This window comes from Scyliorhinus torazame, chromosome 17, assembly GCF_047496885.1.
Source record: "Scyliorhinus torazame isolate Kashiwa2021f chromosome 17, sScyTor2.1, whole genome shotgun sequence".
NCBI lineage: Eukaryota > Metazoa > Chordata > Chondrichthyes > Carcharhiniformes > Scyliorhinidae > Scyliorhinus > Scyliorhinus torazame.
The window spans coordinates 101,525,423-101,547,331 of record NC_092723.1 but is presented as its reverse complement, the minus strand read 5'-3'; the positions used below and the strand labels follow the sequence as shown (position 1 = coordinate 101,547,331).

General features: G+C 49.5%; 1 protein-coding gene across 8 annotated transcripts in view; it reads right to left on the bottom strand.

Moving 5' to 3' along the window:
• Positions 1-7,549: 7,549 nt before the first annotated feature.
• The window catches only part of litaf (lipopolysaccharide-induced TNF factor), an 81,716-nt gene continuing 67,356 nt past the window's right edge, over positions 7,550-21,909 (bottom strand). For 6 of the 8 annotated variants that reach the window (XM_072480801.1, XM_072480802.1, XM_072480803.1 and 3 more), the window contains 3 exons: positions 19,090-19,302; positions 13,070-13,223; positions 7,550-8,156 (listed from right to left, as the gene is read on the bottom strand). In XM_072480801.1, the coding sequence (XP_072336902.1) occupies positions 8,048-8,156; positions 13,070-13,223; positions 19,090-19,302 (476 nt within the window). In that variant the 3' untranslated portion in view covers positions 7,550-8,047. Of the gene's footprint in view, positions 8,157-13,069; positions 13,224-19,089; positions 19,303-19,488; positions 19,514-19,924; positions 20,001-21,909 lie in introns of those variants that run through there. The other 2 variants (XM_072480800.1, XM_072480804.1) reach the window with 2 other exon arrangements.

Genomic DNA, 21,909 nt, shown 5'->3' with positions numbered 1-21,909 from the left:
AGAGTTGAGACCTGGACAAAGAGAAAAGGACCTGTCCACCCATTCCAGAAAGACTGTGAACTGATGTATTTCTGAACCTACAAAGAACCTGAATGATTTAGTCTACAGTGAAATCATTACCGGCTGAAAACAGGGACCGGGATCTGAAAGCTTACTTTGAAATAAAGTCTAGACATTTTTTAATTTATTATTTCCATCCCTCTCCTCCCCACTGTGTTGTGTGTGTCGAGGGTGGCTTAAGAATTAGATAATAGTTAACCAGTTGGAATTGATGCATATTTCATTATAGTTCTTGTGATAAATACAAAGCAATTGTGTTTAAACTTACAAACCTGGTGACTGCAATTATTGGGCAGCCAAGGGCTACAAACGTTAGGTATTTTTCTAAGAATTATTGATTAATTCATGTTGCGACTCCAGATCAAAGTGGGGGGGGCGGGGTACTGAAGTTGACCATGTCCTAGCCCAGGGTGCCGTAACAATATGGCAAAAGGGAAGATTGAAACTCAATGACTACTATTAACTTCCCACAGTATCACAATGAGTCTCCCCCCTCCAAACAAGTCGGGACGAACCGCAGAAAGTTCACCCAGCAGTCACATGATCAGGAACTGTAAACCAGAGGCTGAATTAACTATATCCTGGAAAATGGCACTGTTTGTATAATCTTCTTTGGTGTGCACGCATGTGTGTGTGACACGGAGTGTGTGATGTTGTGTTAAATCGGGGCAAGCGCGTGAGAATAAACTTCATAAATTTTAAACTCATGAAAGTTTGTTGTTGAATTATTTAATTGGAATTTACACTCCCAAGGGTAAGAAAAGACACTCCTCTTTTCACACAAAACATACTGATTATATATGTCCAAGACAGTATAAAGTTATTCTTTTTACTTGCTTTATTGTTTGCTACTCCACATAGCCGGATTTGTTGAGCATTGCATCTACCCTTTGATACTTTAGCTGTTTCAATATCATTCATGAAGTATTCACATTCCCCATCATTTCCCTCCTACATGCACTGCTCCACACTTTGTAACATGGTTTTGCTTACATGGCCATTTTGCCGTTCCCAAGTAGTCGCTCTCATCGGGAGCCATCTCAGAATAAAAGAAAATGTGATGTGCTTGGAAAATTGCACATATGATCACTGACTAACGAAGAATTTCTTGGTGACCACGAGATACATTAATGGTAACTACTGCCACAGAAATAACCTTATGAAATATTTCTCAATATTAAAGATACTTACACATATTGAAACCAGAATTGGCAATAAGCAGGGCCTATGAGTTCATGTTCAGGGGAAGTTTCAGAACCATGAACCGACATGAATTAACGAACAGGAAGGACAAACATGGTATTTTCTAGGCACTGAGCCAAGCAGTCAGGAGATCACGCGGAGGCTTGTGGTAACCGTTGTAGCTCAGTAGGTAGCACTCGTCTCTGGAATCAGGAAGTGGCAATAAATCAAGGTTGATAATCCAGTGCTGCACAGTCAGAGGGGTTACCATTTGGATGAAGTGTTAAATTAAGGCCCTGTCTGCCCTTTCCAAATGGACATAAAGATCCCACGGCACTATTTTAAAGATGATCTTGGGAGTTAACCCCGGTGTCCTGGCCAAAGTTTAAAATCTGAAGAGCACTTCATTGGACGTGAGAGGTGCTATATAAATACAAGTTTTTCTTTACAGGAAATGTGAGAAAGTAAAACACAAACTTTTAGTCGAAAAGAATAACTGTGTTGTCAATTGCAAGGGGAATAGGTAAGCATTTTGGGGCAGGGCTGAAGATTGCGAGCAGTTTACAATTCAGCAAAGAAGGACCAAGGGATTGATTACGAAGTGAAAAATAGATTATGAGAGGAAGCTTGCAGGGAACATAAAAACTGACTGTAAAGTTTCTATAGGTATGTGAAGAAAAATCATTTGGTGAAGACAATCACAGTCAGAATGGGGGCAGCACAATAGCACAGTGGGTAACACTGTTGCTTCACAGCTCCAGGATCCCAGGTTCGATTCCTGTTTGGGTCACTGTCTGTGAGGAGTCTGCACGTTTTCCCCGTGACTGAGTGGGTTTCTTCCGGGTGCTCCAGTTTCCTCCCACATGTCCCGAAAGGCCTGCAGTTAGGTAATTTGGACATTCTGAATTCTCCTCAATGTACCCGAACAGGCGATGGAATGTAGCGACTAGGGGATTTTCACAGTAATTTCATTGCAGTGTTAATGTAAACCTACTTGTGACAGTAAAGATTATTATTATGAAACAAAAAGGGGAATGTATAATACGGGTTAAAGAAATGGCTGAGCAACTAAATACATGCTTTGTATCTTTTGTCACAAATGAGGACGCAAATCAGATACCAGAAATGTTTGGGAAAGCAGGGTTCAGTGAAAGGGATGAACTGAAGGTGAAGAAATGGTATTGGGGAAATTGATGGGACTGAAGACTGATAAATCCCACGGGACCCGATAATCTATACCCCAGAGTACTTAAGGAAGTGGTTCTAGAAATAGTGGATGCATTGGTGATTATTTTCCAGGACTCTTCTAGACTCTGGAACAGTTCCTGCCGATTGGAGGGTAGCTGATGTAACTTCACTCATTAAAAAAGGGAGATAGCGTGCTCATGAAGGGTGAAAGAGTCCCAGACGGAGGAACTGAAACTCAAATGGGAGGAGGAGCTTGGCGGGGAGATGGAGGACGGGCTGTGGGCGGAAGCTCGGCCTGATTCAATTTAAGGTCGTTCACCGGGCCCACATGACGGTAGCTCGGATGAGCAAATTCTTTGAGGTAGAGACAAGTGCGCTAGATGCGCGGGAGGTCCAGCGAACCATGTTCACATGTTTTGGGCATGTCCTAAGCTTAGGGGGTACTGGGAGGGATTTGCAGGGGTCATGTCCCGGGTGCTGAAAACAAGGGTGGTGATGAGTCCAGTGGTGGCAATTTTCGGGGTTTCGGAAGACCCAGGAGTCCAGGGGGAGAAAGAGGCAGATGTTCTGGCCTTTGCTTCCCTAATAGCCCGGCGGCGAATACAGCTGGCATGGAGGGGCTCAAAACCCCCGAAGACCGAACTATGGCTTTCGGACATGTCAAGTTTTCTGGGTATGGAAAAAATTAAGTTCGCCTTGAGGGGATCTGTACTGGGGTTCACCCGAAGGTGGCAACCATTCATCGACTTCTTCGCGGTAGAGTAAACGTCAGCAAAGGGCCGGGGGCGGGGGGGGGGGGGGGGGGGAAGAGATTAGAGTAGAGTAGGAGGGATAAATAGGCGGGTAGTGTCTAGGGGAGAGGAGCTGGCATGTGCAGTATGGTTTGATTGAAGTATTGGTTTTATATTGATGTTTGCACATTTCTGTTATCTGTAACTGATTACAATGCCAAAAAATACCTCAATAAAATAGTTTGTTAAAAAAAAAGAGAGATAGCGAGAACACAGGGAATTATAGACCAGTAAGCCTGATCTCAGTATTGGGAAAATTCTGGAATTCAAAGATTTTATAGCTGACTGCTTTGGAAACAGTGGCAGGCTTGGACAGAGTCAGCATGGATTTATGCAGGGAAAATCATGCTTGACAAATTAACTAGAATTCTTTGAGGATGTAACTAGTAGAATGACGAGGGGGAGCCAGTGAATGTGGTATATTTGGATTTTCAGAAGGCTTTTGACAAAGCCCCGCACAAGAGATTAATGTGTAAAGTTAAAGCACATGGGATTAGGGGTAGTGTATTGAGATGGATAGAAAACTGCTTGGAAGCAAGAAACTAAGTAGGAATTAATTGATCTTTTTCAAATTGGCAGGAGAGATATGGATCAGTGCCAGGAACCCAGCTATTCACAATATATATTAGATGATTTAGATGAGGGAACAAACTGTAATATCGCCAAATTTGCAGATAACACCAAATTGCTGGGAGGGTGAGCTGTGAGGAGCCTGCAAAGATCCTACAGTGTGATTTGGAAATAATAATCCTAATCATTGTCACAAGTAGGCTTACATTGCAATGAAGTTACTGTTAAAAGCCCCTAGTCGCCACATTCCAGCACCTGTTAAGGTACACAGAGGGAGAATTCAGAATGTCCAAATTATCTAACAGCACGTCTTTTGGGTCTAGTGGGAGGAAACCGGAGCACCCGGAGGAAACCCACGCAGACACGGGGAGAACATGCAGAGTCCACACAGACAGTGACCCAGCCAGGAATCGAACCTGGAACCCTGGCGCTGTGAAGCCACAATGCTAAATACTTTGCTACTGTGCTGTCCTAAAGTTGAGTGTGTGGCCAAATGAATGACAGATACAATATAATTTGGAGAAATGAGAGGTTATCCAGTTTTATGGATCAAAAGCGATTATCTGAATGGCCATAAATTAGGAGGGGGAAATATGCAACGAGACAAGCGTGTTCTCGTACATCAGTCACTGAAGGTACGCATGCAGGTACAGCAGACTGTAAAGAAGGAAATTAGTATGCTGGCCTCCATTGCCCGAGTCGAGGAGCTGGAATGGCCTGCTGCAATTATATAGGGCATTGATGAGGCCACACCTAGAATATTGAGAGCAGTTTTGGTCTCCTTATCGGAGTAAGGATGCTCTTGCTTTAGAGGGAATGCAGCGAAGGTTTACCAGATTCCTGGGATGGCGGGTCTGAAATAGGAGAGATCGAATCGGTTAGGATTGTATTCACTGGAATTCAGAAGAATGAGGCGTGGGGGGGGGGGGGGGGGGGGAAGAGAGAGAGGACTCATAGAAACCTACTAAATTCTAACAGGACTAGACAGAGTAGATGCAGGATGGGCCCGATGGTGGGTGCATCCAGAACTAATGGTCACAGCTTGAGGTTACAGGGTAGACCATTTAAGACAGAGGGGAGGGAAGAAATGTCTTCACCCAGAGAGTGGTGACCCTGTGGAATACATTGCCAGAGGAAGTAGTTGAGGCAAAAGCAGTTAGGTATAGCACTTAGGGAATCAGGGGATGAAAGGATATAGGGTGAAAGCGGGATGAGGCTATTGAGTTGGATGATCATAATTAATGGAGGAGCAGGCCTGAAGGGCCGAATGGCCTTCTCCTATTTTCTATGTTTCTATTTACCAGATGAAGGAATAGGATAACATATTTCGTTAATTAATAACCAATGTTCAGTACATTGTATAATCATGCGAGCAAAACATTGTAAAGTTATAATTGTTGCAACATACAAAGCTCCGTGGCATTTGAATCACTATCTTCAATTGATGCAGGCAAATTAGATTTACCCCCTTGCAACTCCTCATACAAGTGTGTACCTGTAGAAATGTGTACCTGTAGAAATCTATGATCACTACGTAATGGTGGGTTGTATACTGATTAAGAGATTAGACAAACTTGAAAACAACAAAGTTGGGTGAGACGGTAGTGCAATGGTTAGCAGTGCTGCCTCTTGGTGCCAAGGACTCGGGTTTCATCCCGGCTCCGGGTCACCTGCCTGCGTGGAATTTTCACATTCTCGCCGTGTCTCACAGTGGGGGGGGGGGGGGGGGGGGGGGGGGGGGGCGGGAAAATCGGTCACCTGGTTTCAGAGTGCAGTGTGTCCGACCACAATTGGCCCGGTTTACAGGAACTGTGTACCTACTAAGAAAAAGATATATTTTGAAACTGGTGTTCTCCTTAAAATCGGTGTACATCTGTGAAGATATAGGCGAGGTGAAGGAGCAGTGCATTGTGTTTAGTAAATGTTTTATTCCTTTGTTAAAAGTTAATTGGCAGTCCTGTGACTCGGTTTAGAGACTGGGATGAACCAAAAATACAAATGGGCCAGGATTCCATTCTGGGACCAGATTGTCCAGTACGATCAGTTAAGATTGTAACATTGGTGGTCATTCTTAATTAGAAAATAATAGAATGGAAGAGGACAAATTCTTGGGTAATATATGGGGTGGGGGAGGCTCAGTATTAGGATGAAACAGGGGAGGCACAGCTCTGTCACTGTGATTAGTTGAAGAGATGGCACCATGTATATTTCCAAATGTTCAGAAATAAAATATTCCCATGATGAGGCAAAAAAAGAGGATCTTGCTCTGTTGCTTTACACCAAAAAGGTAGAAAAGCATGTGCATACTTATTCAGTGGCAACACTCACTGTCCCCCCCTTATTGGGTCAGGCTCAAACAAACTGGCAGCTTTAAGAACATCATAGAATTTATAGAATTCAGTGCAGAAGGAGGCCATTTGGCCCATCGAGTCTGCTCCGGCCCTTACAAAGAGCACCCTACTCAAGCCCACGTATTTACCCTATCCCCATAACCCCCACTTAACCTTTTTGGACACTAAGGGCAATTCAGAATGGCCAATCCACCCAACCTGCACATCTTTGGACTGTGAGAGGAAACCAGAGCACCCGGAGGAAACCCACGCAGACACAGGGAGTAAGTGCAGACTCCGCACAGACAGTGACCCAAGCCGGGAATCGAACCTGGGACCCTGGCGCTGTGAAGCAACAGTGCTAACCACTGTGCTATTGTGTCACCCATGAGAGGGGGTTCTCAGCGGTGTCTTTTAAAACGTATTCCGTCACTGATTTGTGTTGCTGGTTAGCCAGAATCTATTGCTAGGGTTACCAATTGGGATTAAATTTATTCTTAGAGGTTTTATCACGTCTTGTCCCCATACTCCAGGCAATATTCAGCCAACTTGTCCATCTTTGTGAGGCACGACCTTTATACACCAAATACAAAAGACTCTTAGCCAAACAGATTTGTTCCCTCCCAATATGCAAGATTTTTATATTTGGTAAAGAGAAATGTTGATTTTTCTCCAGGCTTCCAACTAAGTCCCATAGCATAGACCACAGAATTGCTACAGTATAGGAGGCCATTCAGCCCATCACGTCTGCACCGACCCTTTGAAAGAGCACCCTACCTCGGCTCACTCCCCCACCCTATCCCCGTAAACCCCACCTAACCTGCACATCTTTGGACTGTGGGAGGAAACCGGAGCACCCAGAGGAAACCTATGCAGACATGGGGAGAACGTGCAAACTCAGCTGAGGCAGCAGTGCTAACCACTGTGCCATCCTGAAGTTTTTCATTCCTGAAGGTTTGGCAACCCTACTTGTTGCCCAACCACCTTTAGACTCCAAATGGACCCCCGGATCGGCTGCGCGCCAGAGCCTGAAACCACGCAGATTTAAACCCCGGCCGCCTAGAAGGCTCCCCCTGGCCTCCGATCACCCCTGACCAAAATTTGCAGCCGCCATGCCAGCATCCTAACCGGCAATAGGTGGTTAGTTCCACGCCATTGGGAACTCGGCTGGCCGGGAACGGAGGATTGCTTGTTGGGCGGGCCTCTGTCAATGGACCCCAGGTGGCGCGCCATGCTCCGCGGTCACGCCGATTTTCGGATCACGGAGAATCGCCGGACGGGCGGGGCTGCGGAGAATCCAACCCAATATCTTTCACCTTTACCCTACTTCAGGAACGCGAAATTAGCACAGAACTAGACAGATGCCCAAACCTACAAGATATCAGATCACCACCAGCCCGTGAGCACATTAATGATAGTCTGACTATCTTCTCTCTTTAATGCAAGCTTTTATTTAGCACAGTTATTGTCAAAATCACAATTGATTTTACCATCAAATTGACCAATTTGAACACGATTCATCCATTATATTGAGAATTACTTCTAATGAAACTCACTTCAAAGATATTTAAAAAAATAGTTGCCAAACTTATTTAAGACTATTTAAACCAAGTGACAAAATTACCTGAAGGGGAAAGGAAAGACTTGCCATTCCTACCCCTTCCCACCCCCCTAATTATGGTTGCTAATAACTCTTGCAGGACCACTTGTGTAGATTGACTTGAGAAGATACCGCCAGGCAGTAACCAGCCTCCCAATGATTTTTCACTAAAACATCAGTTCATACCCTGGAAGTGAACATGTGACATCTCCCGAGTGATATAAATCAGATTTCATTAAAAAAAAAGGAACATTCCATCTAGAAGTCATGTCAAAATTTTGAAGTGTCACAGAGGCACAGCAGGATCTCGGGGAAATGTTCTCTTTTTACAGGCGCTTACAGCTGCTGATGTGTCGCCCACAATTTGGACAATTGTGCTCCACATCCTGAAGACTCTCGACACAAAATGGGATCAGGCAGCAGCCAAACACACACCTAGAACGGGAGAAAACATGAGGCAGTTAGAGGGTACTCGAGACACAAGATTTTGCAGAGCATACAGTTTGAAAAGATGGCAACATGGAAAAAAGCCAGATAATTGTTCATTGTGAGCAGTTTTGGGCCCTGTATCCAAGGAAGGATGTGCTGACCTTGGAGGGGGTCCAGAGGAGGTTACCAAGAATGATCCCCAGAATGAAAGGCGTGTCATATGAGGAGCGGGTGAGGACTTTGGGTCTGTACTCGTTTAGAAGGATGAGGGGGGTATCTTATTGAAACTTACAGAATACTGCGAGGCTGGAGTGGATGTGGAGAGGATGTTTCCACTAGTAGGGGAAACTAGAACGTGAGGGCACAGCCTTCAGACTGAAGGGACGATTCTTTAAAATGGAGATGAGGAGGAATTTCTTCGTCTGAGGGTGTTGAATCTGTGGAATTCATTGCTGCAGAAGGCTGTGGAGGCCAAGTCATGAGTACCTTTAAAGGCAGAGTTAAATAGGTTCTTGCTTGATCAGGGGATCAGGGGTTATGGAGAGAAGGCAGCAGAATGGGGATGAGAAACATATCAGCCATGATTGAATGACGAAGCAGACTCGATGGGCTGAATATCTCAATTCTGCTCCAATATCATATGGTCACAGAGGAGGACAATCAAAGGGACAACATAGATACGTGCACACATGTAAAAGTGTGTAAATAAGGGTATTAAACTTCAGCACTAATTGTTAATGGCACATTTGCGTCACCAGGGGGCACGGGAGCACAGTGATTAGCACAGTTGCCTCACAGCTCCAGGGTCCAAGCTTCGATCCCTGGCTTGGATCACTGCTCTCCCAGTGTCTGCGTGGGTTCCTCCGGGTGCTCCGGTTTCTTCCCATAGTCCAAAGATGTGCAGGTTAATCGCATTGGCCATGCTAAATTACCCTTTGTGTCCAAAAGGTTTAGGTGGGGTTACTGGGTTACAGAGATAGGGTGGAGGTGTGGGCTTAGGTGGGGTACTCTTTCCAAGGCCGGTGCAGACTCGATGAGCCGAATGGCCTTCTGCACTGTAAATTCTGATTCTATGATATACTTTCACAGATCTTCTACCTACCAATGTTCGGCTTGTCATACACATCCAGCATCTTCTACAATCATCTAGAATGTGCTTTCTCACAAACTGAATCCTGTAAAGAATTCCTCTCGCTTCTTCCTCTCACTCACCATTGAATCCGCTAAGAATTTTATCATCTACACTAAAGAAAAACTTTGAAAGCACCCCATCTCTTCAGCCAAGGATTACCATTTACTGTGACAGGACTCTTGACAATGTCAGACCCTTCCTGCACCTCTTGCCACTTTCCCTTCAAACTAACTAAATCCCTCTCATCGCAAACCTTCTACCCCACCAGCTTCCATGTTCAATGGATCACATCCTGCTATTTACACTGCCCAAACATCAAAAGCATTTTCCTCTCCCCTCCTGCGTTCTGGAAGATTTCTCCCGGAGTAACCCTGGTTTCTGTTTCTGGTACCACAACCTCTAGCTGCTCTTGCAGAATCATCGTAGAAACCGTACAGTGCAGAAAGAGGCGATTTGGAGACTTCTAGTTGGCTATGCCTAGGTAGGCCGCACGTTCGGCAGCTCCCGCCAGGAACGGACTTTTGGGCTCTTCAGAGGGGCCCCAACGGCAATTGTTTACGGCTCCCAGTGTGGGAAGGTGACAGCAAGGTTCCCCCGACATTATATGGACTGGACCAGGAGTGGAGCAGTTAAAAAAAGTGATCCTGGTGCAGCGGAAAGTGCGAGGGAGGAAAAGCAAGATGGCGGCGGGTGGAGACCAAACAGCATGGGCGCAGTGGTCGCAGGAGCAGCAGGAATTCCTTAAACACTGCTTTGCGGAGCTGAAGACAGAAATGCTGGCACCAATGAAGGCGCCGATTGAGAAGCTTGTGGAGACCCAGAAGGCCCAAGGGGTGGCGATCCAGGAGGTGCGGCAAAAAGCCTCGAAGAACGAGGATGAGATCTTGGGCCTGCTGGTGAAGGTGGAGGTGCTGCACAAGAGGTGGCAGGAAACATTTGAGGACCTGGAGAATAGGTTGAGGAGGAAGAATCTTCGGATTCTGTGTCTCCCTGAAGGAGTGGAGGGGCCTGATGCTGGGGCATATATGAGCACGATGCTCAATTCGCTGATGGGCGCGGGAGCTTTCCCGAGGCCCCTGGAGCTGGATGGGGCTCATTGGGTCCTGGCAAGGAGACCCAAAGCCAGCGAGCCGTCAAGGGCTGTAGTGGTGAGGTTCCACCGCTTTACGGACAGGGAGTGTGTCCTGAGATGGGCCAAAAAAGAAGGGAGCAGCAGGTGGGAGAACACGGAGATCCGAATTTACCAGGACTGGAGTGCAGAGGTGGCTAAGAAGAGAGCTGGTTTTAACCGTGCTAAGGCGGTTCTCCATCGGAAGGGGTGAAGTTCGGGATGCTGCAGCCAGCGAGATTGTGGGTCACGTGCCAAGATCGGCACCACTATTTTGAAACGCCTGATGAGGCATGGAACTTTATCCAGGCTGAAAAGTTGGACTCGAACTGAGGGTTCGCCGTGGGAGGGGATGTTTACTGTGTTTACTGCATTTGGGGAATGTTTTTTTTGTTTGAGTGCTGGGTGGAGATGGGTGAATGGATTTGATGTGGGGACTGTGGGAGAGTGTGGGCATCGGTGTTGGAGGGGCAGGGCCCCGCTGAGGATGAGGGGGGGGGGGGGGGAAAGAGAACCGGGGATGGGGAGTTGGGGCAAAGCCGCAAAAAGGAGCTGCGCCAGAGGGGGTGGGGCCGGCTCAGGCAGAAAGCGCGGGCTTTTTCCCGCGCTAGGGAAGGATGTGGGTGGGGCCGGGGGGGGGGGTTTGGAGGAGAAGTTTGGGCTACCCCCAGGAAATGCTTTTAGGTACATGCAAGTGAGGGCGTTTGTGAGGCGGCAGGTGAGGGAATTCCTGCTGCTTCCGGCATATGGGATTGAGGACAGGGTGACTTCGGGTGTATGGGTTGGAGAAGGCAAGGTTTTGGCGATCTATCAGGAGCTGCAGGAAGAGGAGGAGGCCTCGGTGGAGGAGTTAAAGGGCAAGTGGGAGGAGGAGCTTGGGGAAGAGATAGATGAGGGTCTGTGGGCTGATGCCCTGAGTAGGGTTAATTCTACCTCCTCTTGCGCCAGGCTCAGCCTAATACAGTTCAAGGTTACTCACAGAGCGCATATGACAGGGGCAAGGTTGAGTAGGTTCTTTGGAGTGGAGGACAGACGTGAGAGGTGCTCGGGAGCCCGGAAAATCATGTCCATGTGTTCTGGTCGTGCCCGGCGCTGGATGGGTTTTGGAGGGGTGTTGCGAGGACTATGTCCAAGGTGGTGAATGCCCAGGTCAAGCTGAGCTGGGGATTAGCATTATTTGGGGTAACGGACGAGCCGGGAGTGCAGGAGGCGAACGAGGCCGGTATTCTGGCCTTTGCGTCCCTGGTAGCCCGGCGGAGGATTTTGCTACAATGGAAGGATGTGAAGCCCCCTAGTGTGGAAGCTTGGACCAATGACATGGCAGGGTTCATTCAGCTGGAGAGGATAAAGTTTGCCTTGCGAGCGTCTGTGCAGCGGTTCCTCAGGCGGTGGGAACCATTCTTAGACTATCTCGCGGAACGTTAGGAGGAGGTCAGCAGCAGCCCAGGGGTGTGTGGGGGGGGGGGGGGTTATCTTGGGGTGGTGTTTGGGGTAAAGTGTTTTTTTCTTCCTATTTGTGCTTTTTACTGTTATATGGGGGGTTACTGTATATGGGGGAAATCCAATGTATAATTTCTACTTGTGTTCTTGTTGCTTTCGTTTTGTGGGGGGGGGGGGTTGTTGAAAAACTTGAATAAATATATATTTTATTTAAATAGGAAGAGGCTATTTGGCCCATAGAGTCTGCAACCCTTCGAAAGAACATCCCACCTAGACCCACGTCCTTGCCCTATTGCCTTGAAGGGGCAATTTATCATGGCCAATCCACCTAACCTGCACATCTGTGGACTGTGGGAGGAAACAGGAGCACCCGGAGGAAACCCACGCAGACACGTACGCAAACTCCACACAGACAGTCATCCAAGGCCGGAATTGAACCTGGGTCTGCGGCACTGTGGGACAGCAATGCTAACCACAGCGCCACCGTACCTCCCCACACAATCTCCAAAACAGAAATCATCCAGTCTGGAAACATTAATTCCCTTATTTCTCCACAGATGCTGTCATACCTGTTGAGATTGTCCAGCATTTTGCTTTTTTTTTCCCCCAGATTCCAGCCTCCGCAGTAATTTGCTTTGATATTATTTTCGAAGCAGAACTTCCTCCCCCATCAGAGAGAGACAGGGGAGACTAGGAGCTCTGCCTAGAACGTGTCCGCGACAAGGAGGATTTTTTAAGGAGATACTTTCTCGCTGTTAAGAGGGTCATTGCCCAACATTAACCCGCTTCGGGACAAAGATCTGTCAGCATTTTAAGTTGATTTTGACATTCTCCCATTTTCTCCTTTTCTTTATATGGGCTAATGCTGCCTCCACCTCACTGTTTTGATAGTTTTTGCTTCGGTAAGGCACAAATCTAATAATTCCATGCTACATCATTAAGTACAAAATGATTTTTGGTCCCCAGGATCACTTCTGATGTTACCTATTCTACAAATGGTCTCAACCCAAAATTACAGATTCCTTCTCCGTTCTTGATAGTTGCTGGCATTTCCTATTTGACCGTCAGGTTGCAACCCATGGAAACTTTCTGCACTCTTGTAAAAATGTACTGAAAATGGTAAAACGTTCAACAAAAGATTCACGAATGGAAGAGCACAGCTTCCACACACTTTGCGATGGACAGCAAGCGTACACGTACAATTTCATTGATTCTTTCCGGATTATTTGGATAACCTACCCAACAAGGAAGAGACCTCCACAGCTAAGCCATGTTAGTGCACCCGGCGAGTGGCTGACACGAGTTATAACCACCTGGTTGCAGGATGGACAGGTTGTCTGCATTGGTTGGAAGCCGAAGCGTTGTGTGGGCTGCACATAAACAGTCTGCACCACTAAAGGGGGAAAAAAACAAAGGCGCTTACGAAGGACGTCCTAAATAGCCAATGTTCTGTAAATCTGCCCAAATCAAACCATTTAACAATAATGACAAGATGAAGTTTAAATATTTCTACTCCCATTTTACTATCCTTCCCCAAAGGTGTCTCCATGGGCAAGTTATGTTCTGCATTCATAATTGCTGGTTCACATTAGTAAACACTCAAGACAGAGCAAGAGAGGGAAGAGAGATCAGGTAGCAGTTCATATGGTAGAGTGTAGTTTGCTCAATCCAACTCAAAAGTGTGTATGCACCAAAACTGAGGAAGGTGAAAGTGATTAAAAACAGCCAACAGCGAGCTTGAAAAACCAAAGACGGCATTCAGGAACAGATCAGAAATTCAGGCTCAAGGTTCCGTTCACAATGAGTATTTTTGGAAACGCATAGTTAGATTCGCAAGCGGGTACATGAATTCTAATAAATCCCGATTGCTTAATGCAGGCGTTCAAAAATTGGGTTCCATGGAAGCCTCCCTGGGGTTCTGCACCGGGCCAAGCTGACCAATGCAATTTGAGTTTCATGCTGTTTCCAGCTTGTCCAGAGTCTGGCTTCCTGAGAGGGAGCAATGGGGAGAGCTGGACCTGCCAGTGGGAGTGAAGACGCTGGAAAAGAGGTGGAGGGGAGGGAAGTCACTGGACCACGGAGGAGAAAGTGAATGAGCGAGGATGTATGCACGTGTCGGTGTTCAAAAATGAGAATCCAGAAGTCCATCGGCACTCTTCCTATTTGAACTGAAGCAGCAACACTCCCATTAAAAATGGCAAAAAGGTAAAATGACAAAAAGGCGGACTTCCGGTGGCGGCCAGTGTGTGAGTGGTCGCACATTTAATGGCTCCCGCTCGTGATGGAATTTGTGGATCTTTTCCACGGCTAGCGGGTGGATTTTTTGTTGGGGTGGAAGGAGAGGTGTCCCACCAGCGGATGGAGTCATGGACCAGAAGTGGCCGAAAAAGGGAACGGTTGGTGATAGCTGGAATTGGGCCTGCGACACAGGTGAAAATGACAGAGGGTCAGGGATCAGCCCTAACCTTTCAATGGTCGACAGAGCAGCTGGTGGGCTTCCTTAAATGATAAGTTCACCCAGCAGAGGAAGGAAAATTTGGAGGACCTGGCTGGAGTGGTGGACCCGATAAAGGTGGGGATCGACCGCATGGAGAAGAGGCTGGAGGCTCAGAGCCATGTGATCCAGAAGGTGGAGGAGATGGTGGGGGAGCAGCTTGCCTCGATGGCAGCGGAGATGGCTATGATGTGGGATCAACAGAGGCAGCTGCAGGAGAAAGTGGAGGACCTGGAGAATCGGTCCCGCAGGCAAAATCTGAGGATCGTTGGACTGCCGGAGGGCAGCAAGGAAGCGGACACAAGCATGTATGTTACTCGAATGTTCGAGAAGCTGCTGGGTGAGGGGGTATTTGTACGGCCCTTGGAAGTGGACTGGGCGCACAGGGTGCTAATGAGGAAGCCGCAGGGGAACGAGCTGCTGAGGACGATGGTGGCGCGCCTGGAACGATTCTTGGACAATGAGGTGTGCCAGGCAGATAAGGCGCTGCACCTGGTGGGAGGGTAACGAGCTGCATGTATACTAGGACCTGGGTGCAGAGTTGGCCAAAAGGAGAGTGGGCTCAACAAAGTGAAGGCAGCCCTCTTTAAGAAGCGAGTGAAGTTTAGCATGTTATACCCAGCGCACCTGGGGGTGACCTATAAGGGTTGGGAGCTGTACTTCGGGACACCGGAGGTGGCGATGAAATTGGTCAGGGACAATGAACTGGCAGGAGATGGAACTTGAGGAGAGTTCACTTCCTGTTCCTTTGCCGTTTGTTTGGGTTATTTTTGGACTGTGTTTGGAGCCATTGCTCGGTGTTTGTTCTTGGTGGGGGATGGTGGGTTGCTCTTTTCTTTGTGTTCGGTGGGTGTAGTTACATTATAACTGCGATAATGGAGAATGTTTGAGTGGGTTTGGGGGGGGGGGGGGGGTGTAGGAAGCTAGGTGACATGGGCGGGGTCTACCAGGCTAGCTGGGCAGGCTAGGTCATGGAAGCACAGTGGGGGGGTGAGCGGGAGGCAAGTGTATTGATGGGGGTTGTGGCTGTTTTTTGCGGTTGGGAGGAAAAGTGCTGTCCGAGGCTGGGCCTGAGGAGATGCGGGATGGAGGCTGGCCCAGGAGGGGCTATGGTTGATTGGTGGGGGCGGTTTCCCTCCGCCGGCCAGGCTGATCACATGGAACGCGTGAGGGTTGAATGGGCCAGTCAAGAGGGCCCGTGTGTTCGCAAATTTTAAAAGTTCAAAGGTGGACGTAGCTCTGTTACAGGAGACACACCTGCAGGTGGTGGATCAGACTTGGTTGAGGAAAGGATGGGTAGGGCAGGTATTCCATTCGGGATTAGATTCCAAAACGAGGGGGTGGCGATTTGGTTAATAAACAGTGGCGTTTGAAGTGGGGAGAATAGTGGCCGACTTGGGGGGGGGGGGGGGGGGGGATGATTTTAGTATGGTTTTAGACCCGAGCTTGGACCGGTCGAGTTCGAGGTTGGGGAGGGTGTCTGCAGTAGTCAAGGAGAGGAGTGGTTTTATGGAGCACCTGCGGGCAGGCGGGGGGGGGGGGGGGGGGGGGGGGGGGGTAGATCCGTGGAGGTTTGGGAGGCCGAGAGCAAAGGAATTTTCATTTTTCTTGCATTTGCAGTGTGTACTCCTGAATTGACTTTTTGTTTTAGATAGGACCGCTAGTATTCAGCGATAGTGGTGTCAGGTCATGCTCAGCATTGGGTGGACTTGCGGGTGAATAAGGATGGGGCCCAGTGCCCGCAATGAAGGCTAGTGTGGGGCTTTTATTGGATAAGGAGATGTGTGAGCGGGTGAGGGAGGCCATTCAGGGGTATGTGGAGATAAAGGACGCAGGGGAGGTCTCGGCGGCCACGCTGTGGGCAGCAGTGGTGAGAGGGGAGTTTATTTTGATCCGGGCACACAGGAAGAAGGTGGAGAGGGTGGAGGTGGAAAGGCTAGCTGAGGAGATTCTGCGGGTGGACAGGAGGTACTCTGAAGACCGGAGGTGGGGCTGTTGAAGGAGCGGCAGAAGGAGTTCGGGTTTTTATCCACGGGGAAGGCAGTTGGGCAAGAAGGGCGGTTTATGAATATGGTGAGAAGGTGAGCAGTATGCTGACGTACCCGTTGGGGGAACAGGAGGCAGCGAGGGAGATCGGGAAAGTAAAGGACAGGGGGGTGAAAACACGGTTTGGACCCGGTTGGCGTGAATGGGGTGTTTAGAGATTTCCACAGTCGGCTGTATGAGTCGGAACCCCCGGCCAAGGTGGAAGGGTTGAGGCGGTTTTTGGAGAGGCTGGATTTCCCGAGGGTGGAAGAGGAACAGGTGGATGGATTGAGTGTCCCCATCTGGCTGGTGGAAGGGTGCAGGGGCTGGAGCGATGCAGTCGGGCAAGGCCTGGAACCGGATAGGTTTCCAGTGGAGTTTTACGAAATACTGTCTGGGATTCTGGGACCCTTGTTGGTGAGTGCATTTAATGAGGCAAGGGAGCAGGTGGTGCTTCCCCGACGCTGTCGCAGGTCTCGATTTCTCTGATTTTGAAGCGGGATAAGGATCCGGAGCAGTGTGGGTCGTATAGGCCGATCTCAGTTAAATGTGGATGCCAAGTTATTGGCTAAGATCTTGGCCTCGAGAATGGAGGACTGTGTGCCAGGGGTAATAGAGGAGGATCAGACAGCAGAGGAGGCATCTGGTGGCTAATATCAGAAGGTTGCTAAATGCGATAATGATGGCCCCCGAGGATTTGTGGGAGATCCTGGGGTGGTTTGGGTTTGAGCAGGGTTTTGTGGATTGGTTCTGCCTGCTGTATCAGGCACTAGTGGCGAGTGTGCGGACGAACCGGGTGAGCTCGGATTATTTTAGGCTGCACCGGAGAATGAGGCAGGGATGTCCACTTTCCCCGCTTGCCCTGGCTATAGAGCCGTTGGCAATGTCGCTGAGAGCGTTGAGAGACTGGCACGGGATATGTCAGAGATACTGAAGGTAAGAGTGGTTCAGAGTCCAGAGGTGGCGATTTTTGGTATGTCAGAAGACCCGGGAGTCCAGGGGGCAAGAGAGGTCGATGTCTTGGCCTTTGCCTCTCTAGTAGCCCAGAGACGGATCTGGTTAACATGGAGGGACTAGGAGCCCCCAAAATCAGGGGAATGGGTCAGTGACATGGCTGGGTTTCTCAGGCTTGAAAGATCAAGTTCACCCTGAGGGGATCGATGCTAGGGTTCACCCAGAGGTGGCAGCCGTTTATCGACTTATTTGTGTAAAATTAATCTGTCAGCGGTGCTGGGGGGGGGGGTTTAAAAAGTGGAGGCACGGGGAGTTGGGTAAGGTTGGTTCTGAATTGAGGTTGGGGAGTTGTTTATGTAAACCATTTTGGCTGGGCTTTGTTGTTTGTTTGGTGGGTGGTTGCTTATGTTAAAATTTATAATATAAATGCCTTAATTAAATATTTTTCAAAAAAACAAAGTGACAAAAAGGAAAGTACGTTTTTAATGCAAGAAATTTTAACCTATAATGTAGATATAAAAGAAATTGAAAAGACCGCTATAATTAGATATTTGTATGTTTGCACCTATTGCACTCTTCAGCACAATAGTGTGTTTCTCAGTGCTTTTTGGAGGTCTAAAGGGTTCTGTGGCTGGGAAATGTCAGAAACCCTAGCTTAGTGAGTAATGCACTGCCTAATTCTGTATTATGTCTTTGATAAGGAGGCGTCTCATTTTTAAATTCTCATTCTGCCCAAGTGAATCGACCTCAGCTGCACTAAAGATAGGATAATTGGTCAGAAAGCATCAACCTATAGGAGGGAAGCAAAATAGACAGATTGATCACTGCCATTAACCCATTCTGGAAAATGCAGCAGGTACATACAGGATCAGCTCCACCCCAAGGCTTCCTGTAAATCTAAATAGATCTTCACCTGAATCATCCAAATAGGTTTTCACCCCAATTTTATTGCTGTCAATTTATTTCATTTTTCCCATCGATCAGTGTTCCCTCACATTGTCTCCCCCTCCACCCACCCCACTAGGGCCACCTGTCCCCTGTTCTGCCATTTAACATAGGGACTAGGAGCAGAATAAGGCAATGAGAGAAGCAGGCAATTCTGCTCTTCAAGCCTGCTCCACCATTCAATCAGATCATGGGTTTCAAATCCAGATCCTTGCTGTTCCCCACATCCCTTTTACCAGTTTTTTTAAAAAAAATCTGAAATATATCTATTTCATTTTGAAACCATTTAACGATTCAGACTCCACCGTATTATGGGGCAGCGAGTTCCACAAATTCACCACCCTCTGCGAGAAGTAGTTCCTCCTCATCTCAGATAACACATTCTAATCTCTTAATGTGCCATTATTAGCAACCTTCTAAGGTCATCATCACTACCGCCACTTACATCCTTTTGTCTTTCTGTCCACAGCATCTTTGTCAAACTCCACCTATCTGAACATCCAGGTGGTGTTAAGCAGTCAATTCCACAACCAAAAAATGCACACGTTGATGCATTTTTGAAGAAGGGAGGCAAACGTGCAATGACTAGGTTACCCATTTCTTTTTGCGCACCCCATAGTCACCCATTTTGGGCATGAATGAAAACCATTCTGTGAAGCAGACAACAATTTGTGTAATCCTTCTATCTACAGGCAGTATTATTGGAACAATACGTCCCATTCCATGATTAGACATCTATGCAGACTCTTGTAGATGGGTATGACATGGCAATCTAAAACTCGCATATCACCTGTTAAGAGTTCATTGTAATACTTTCAAGGGATGCGAGAAGCAAACTTACCGACAGGAGGGTGAGCAAGCTGGGGAGCTGGCATTCCAGGTCCTCCCATGGGGGGTCCTGCAGGATAAGATGGGTATCCATCTACAGGGGGCCCTGCAGGATAAGGCGGTTGTCCAGGCATCCCCTGGTAGCTTGGTGGTTGCATTGCATCTGTATAGTTCGGGGGTGGAGCACCATAACCACCTTTAGACTCCATTGGGTTCGACATAGCACCTGAAATTGAAGAGTAAGAAATATTACTTAGCTCTTCCCCAAGTTTTAGCTCTTCCCCAAGTATTAGATCTGCCAGCTTTGAAGGTCTGGAGAAGTGTTTTGCTTTGAGCAGTGTTATACTGGTAATTTTGCTCTGCCTAATTGCTTTTTCTTCAACTTGTACATTGTAGCGCAACAATTACTCACTCAAGTCGAGAAGTGATGAAGTCAATCGAGGCTTTATTAAGCAAGACTTGTTCCCCAGCAGCTCAGTTACAGAATGCGGCTGCTGGGAGAACTCGAGCTCTTTTACTCCGCCTTCTGGGCGGAGCCATCAGGCGGCAGATCCAACTAGGACCCGGGACCTGTCAGCTCATAGCCTCTCGGCTTCACAGATACCGTACTACCCCTAATACATACCACCACATACATCGGACGTGTATCTGTGACCCTACCCATCTGTCTCAGGGCATGATGGACTGCACCCAGGGTATACGTCACTTTTAGAAGTGATTAGTATAGTGCTTAAAATAACTACCCGTTGACATAGTATCTTTCACAACCTCAGTGTCCTGATGTGTCTTTACAGCGAATGCAGAAATTTGCACTCCAGAACATCCACAAATAGCAATATGATAATAACCAACTGTGTCGTTGATTGAGGGATAAATATTGACCAGGCAGAATGGAGTGTGCCATAACATCCTCAAGAGAGTAGAAGGGCCTCAAGTTGAATATGTCTCATCTGAGCAACAGAACAGAAGCCCCTCACCATCTCGAAAGCACCCCTACCCCACTCCGGGCACTCCCACACTTTCTCTCTCCTCCCTCCCCACCCCCCCCCCCCCCCCGCCCCCGGGCACTCACCCCACTCCCAACTCAACGGGCACTCCCACACCCCACTCCCACTCTTCTCCCCCGCCCCCCCCCCACCCACTCAGCAGGCACTCCCACTCTTCCCCCCCCCCCCCCACCCACTCAGCAGGCACCTCCCACACACCACTCTTCTTCTCCCCACCCCCCCCCCCCTCACTCAGCAGGCACTTCCCCACCCCCCCCCTCTTCCATCCACTCAGCAGGCACTTCCCACACACCACTCTTTCCCCCCCCCCCACCCACTCAGCAGACACACCCACACACCACTCTTCTCCGCCCCCCCCCACTCAGCAGGCACTCCCACACACCACTCTCCCCCCCCCCCCCCCGAACCCACTCAGCAGACACTTCCCCACCCCCACCCACTCAGCAGATACTCCCACACACCACTCTTCTTAAACTGCCCCCCCCCCCCCCCCCCGCCACTCAGCAGGCACTTCCTCCCTCCCCCCCCCCATCCACTCAGCAGGCACTTCCCACACACCACTCTCCCCCCCCACCCACTCAGCAGGCACTCCCACACACCACTCTTCCACCCCCCCCCCCCCACTCAGCAGACACTTCCCCCCCCCCCCCGCCCCATTCAGCAGATACTCCCGCACACCACTCTTTCCCCCCCGCCACTCAGCAGGCATCCCCCCCCCCCCATTCAGCAGGTATTACCACACACCACTCGCCCCCACCCCACCCACACAGCAGGCACTCCCACACACCACTCTTCCACCCCCCCCCACTCAGCATGCACCACCCCCCCCCCCCCACACCCCACCCCACTCAGCAGGCACTCCCACACACCACTTTTCCACCCCCCCCCCCACTCAGCAGACACTTCCCCCCACCCCCCCCGCCCCATTCAGCAGATACTCCCGCACACCACTCTTTCCCCCCCGCCACTCAGCAGGCATTCCCCCCCCCCCATTCAGCAGGTATTACCACACACCACTCGCCCCCACCCCACCCACACAGCAGGCACTCCCACACACCACTCTTCCACCCCCCCCCACTCAGCAGGCACCACCCCCCCCCCCCCCCACACCCCACCCACTCAGCAGGCACTCCCACACACCACTTTTCCACCCCCCCCCCACTCAGCAGACACTTCCCCCCACCCCCCCCGCCCCATTCAGCAGATACTCCCGCACACCACTCTTTCCCCCCCGCCACTCAGCAGGCATTCCACCCCCCCCATTCAGCAGGTACTACCACACACCACTCGCCCCCCCCGCCCCCACCCCACCCACTCAGCAGGCACTCCCACACACCACTCTTCCACCCCCCCCCCACTCAGCAGGCACCACCCCACACACCCCCCCCCCCCACACACCCCACCCACTCAGCAGGCACTCCCACACACCACTCTTTCCCCCCCTGCCACTCAGCAGGCATTCCCCCCCCCCATTCAGCTGGTACTCCCACACACCACTCGCCCCCCCCCCCCCCCACCCACCCAGCAGGCACTCTCTCCTCTTTCCTCTCCCCCCCCCCTCCCACACTCAGCAGGCACCTCCCACACACCATCTTCCCCCCCCCCCCCCACTCAGCAGGCACTCCCACACACCACTCTTCCTCCCACCCCCCCACCCCCACTCAGCAGGCACTCCCACACACCACTCTTCCTCGCCCCCCCACTCAGCAGGCACTCCCACACACCACTCTTCCTCCCCCCCACTCAGCAGGCACTCCCACACACCACTCTTCCTCTCCCCCCCCTACCCCCCACTCAGCAGGCACACCCACACACCACTCTTCCTC